The sequence below is a fragment of the Morone saxatilis genome, unplaced genomic scaffold (assembly GCF_004916995.1).
Source record: "Morone saxatilis isolate NCDOM2014 unplaced genomic scaffold, NCSU_SB_2.0 Contig5, whole genome shotgun sequence".
Classification (NCBI taxonomy): domain Eukaryota; kingdom Metazoa; phylum Chordata; class Actinopteri; family Moronidae; genus Morone; species Morone saxatilis.
Genome location: NW_023340095.1, coordinates 17,000,311 through 17,002,717, shown reverse-complemented (window position 1 = coordinate 17,002,717; position 2,407 = coordinate 17,000,311). Strand labels below are relative to the sequence as shown.

General features: G+C 40.4%; 1 protein-coding gene across 5 annotated transcripts in view; it reads left to right on the top strand.

Annotated features, from left to right (window-relative positions):
* Positions 1-2,407, top strand: part of dcun1d2a (DCN1, defective in cullin neddylation 1, domain containing 2a) — a 5,864-nt gene that overhangs the window by 1,165 nt on the left and 2,292 nt on the right. Inside the window, exons 1-5 of one of the 5 annotated variants that reach the window (XM_035676344.1) lie at positions 793-936; positions 1,163-1,379; positions 1,546-1,714; positions 2,062-2,192; positions 2,282-2,364. In XM_035676344.1, coding sequence (XP_035532237.1) covers positions 832-936; positions 1,163-1,379; positions 1,546-1,714; positions 2,062-2,192; positions 2,282-2,364 — 705 coding nt within the window. In that variant the 5' untranslated portion in view covers positions 793-831. Of the gene's footprint in view, positions 1-792; positions 1,380-1,545; positions 1,715-2,061; positions 2,193-2,281; positions 2,365-2,407 lie in introns of those variants that run through there. The other 4 variants (XM_035676348.1, XM_035676345.1, XM_035676346.1 and 1 more) reach the window with 4 other exon arrangements.

The window sequence follows — 2,407 nt, the reverse complement described above, 5'->3', positions numbered from 1 at the left end:
AAATAAGAATTGCTGTTTTTTGTTATTTGATATCCGTGTTTATCAGTAGTTTAGGATGAACAAAGCAAACACTGGCTTAAAATTTCCATCATGTTTTATCTATAATATTGGTATTGTTGGTTTTACCATATATTAGCGATGGATATTTAATGCTTTTAATTTTGTATCTTTTAATTGCTTAAAACTGTTTGCCCCAATGCGGTTAGTTTTTATTATTTTAATTCTACCTCACTTCTGTGTGATTTTATTTCCCTGACATTATTTTGCCTTATTGCCTCCTGGGATGTTTTTAATCCTGGTTAATGTAAGGCTCTTGGTAACTTGTTTTGAAAAGTGCTGTATAAATACAGTTTATTGTTCTTATTATAGACAGGGCCTTTCTCATTTCGAGTTTCATGGCCACCATAGTTTCTCCTACACACTTGAAAGGCTGAGCTGCAACTTCAGCACTATATGCCACTGAATAATACACACTGGTCCTTTAATGATACATTATTATGAATTAGCTTGACTGGCTCTACCTTAGTGAAATGTACACTGCCATTTAATTATTGCATTCATAGCTGATTTCAAGTTACAAGCACTTATGTGCACAAGCGTAGTTTCTTTTTTTAAAAACCCCAAACCTCCTCACACACATATATAAAGTATTTTGATAATATTGTGAAATAAATACTTTTATTTTTTTAAATCTTGCCTCGTATATCTGGCAGGGTGCTTGTGTTACACTCCAGACTTGTTGCACCTCTAGGTCCCGGTGATGGCATCCCATTTCCCTACTCATGTTACATCTATGACTGTAGTTATCTGAGGGGCCCTCTTGGGTACAGCATGTGCTTTGAGAATCCACAACGTCCCCCTTCAGAAAAGCCCATATTGCTCTTGGACGGGGACATAATTACCACCACAGCGTCTGGGCTCACCACCACCTATAATGTGTGTTTGTCCGTGTGACAGACTAACTTTTGAAATTTGGGTCAGAGCGTTTTCAGCGTGTCTCACGGTCTTTTCTGTCCTCTTAACTGTTGCCTGAATGCCTGTAGATGTGTGTGTCTCACTGTGTGTCTTTGTGTGTCTGTCGCTGTGCGTTTGCTTGTTGTTGTCTGTGTTCCCTGGTCTGATCGCACCTGTGTCTGACAGCCCCTGTCCTGTATTTGCACAGCATAAGCTGAAGTCTTCGCAGAGGGACAAGGTACGGCAGTTCATGTCCTTCACACAGGCTGGGGAGAAGACAGCTGTGTATTGCCTCACACAGAATGACTGGAAACTAGAAGTTGCCACCGACAACTACTTTCAGAACCCAGATCTCTATTGTAAGGAATCCATGAAAACGTCAGTAGACCGAAAAAAGCTGGAGCAGCTCTACAATCGCTATAAAGGTAATAGTCTGTTTGTGTTAAGAGTGTTTTACGCTGTAACTTTAAATAATTATGGACAAAGTTTTTCCAAAAACTAATGTATTATTTTAAAGCTATAGACACAACTTGTTTGCAAAAGGTGTCAGTGTAACTGTTTTTTTTTATATATATATATATATATATATAGATCCTCAGGAAGAGAATAAGATTGGGATTGATGGGATCCAACAGTTTTGTGATGACCTCTCGCTGGATCCGGCCAGCATTACTGTGCTGGTTGTCGCGTGGAAGTTTCGCGCTGCCACTCAGTGCGAGTTCACCAAGAAAGAGTTTCTGGATGGAATGACAGAGCTTGGGTGAGTGTTGACATCAACAGCGTGTGACGTGTTTCAAAGTGGGACATAAACACTGTGCCCAGAAGTATCTTCGCTTGGTGGTTCTCTTACTGGAGCTCCAGGGAGGGAAGGCTGTCTATATATAGACCCACTCAGCCACAGCTTGAGTATTCTGTGTCTTTGTGGAGTGACTCAATGGAAGAACTGCAGTGTTTTGACTTTTTGGATTCATATCATGTGGCAAAGTTAACTTCAGCCAATTTGTCATCAGCATGAAGACAAGTCGTGTTACAACTGGTTGGAGTGTCTGTGTGTGTTCAATCAGATTGTGTTTGTTTATTTAATGCTCAAACTGTCTGTTTTTGTAGGTGTGACAGTCCAGAAAAACTGAAGGCCCTTTTGCCAAGATTAGAGCAGGAGCTCAAAGATAGCGGGAAGTTCAAGGACTTCTACCAGTTCACCTTTAACTTTGCCAAAAATCCTGGACAGAAGGGTTTAGGTAAGAAGAGTGACAATAACAACAACAACTTGCTGAATGGTGTCGAAATTACAAACGTGTAAAGTGTTCTGCTTTTTGTCTGTGTACAGACTTGGAGATGGCCGTCGCCTACTGGAACCTGGTTCTGTCAGGACGATTTAAGTTCCTTGATCTTTGGAATAGATTCCTTTTGGTGAGTCAAAGAAGTGAAATAAGGGACCCACCTATCAAATACT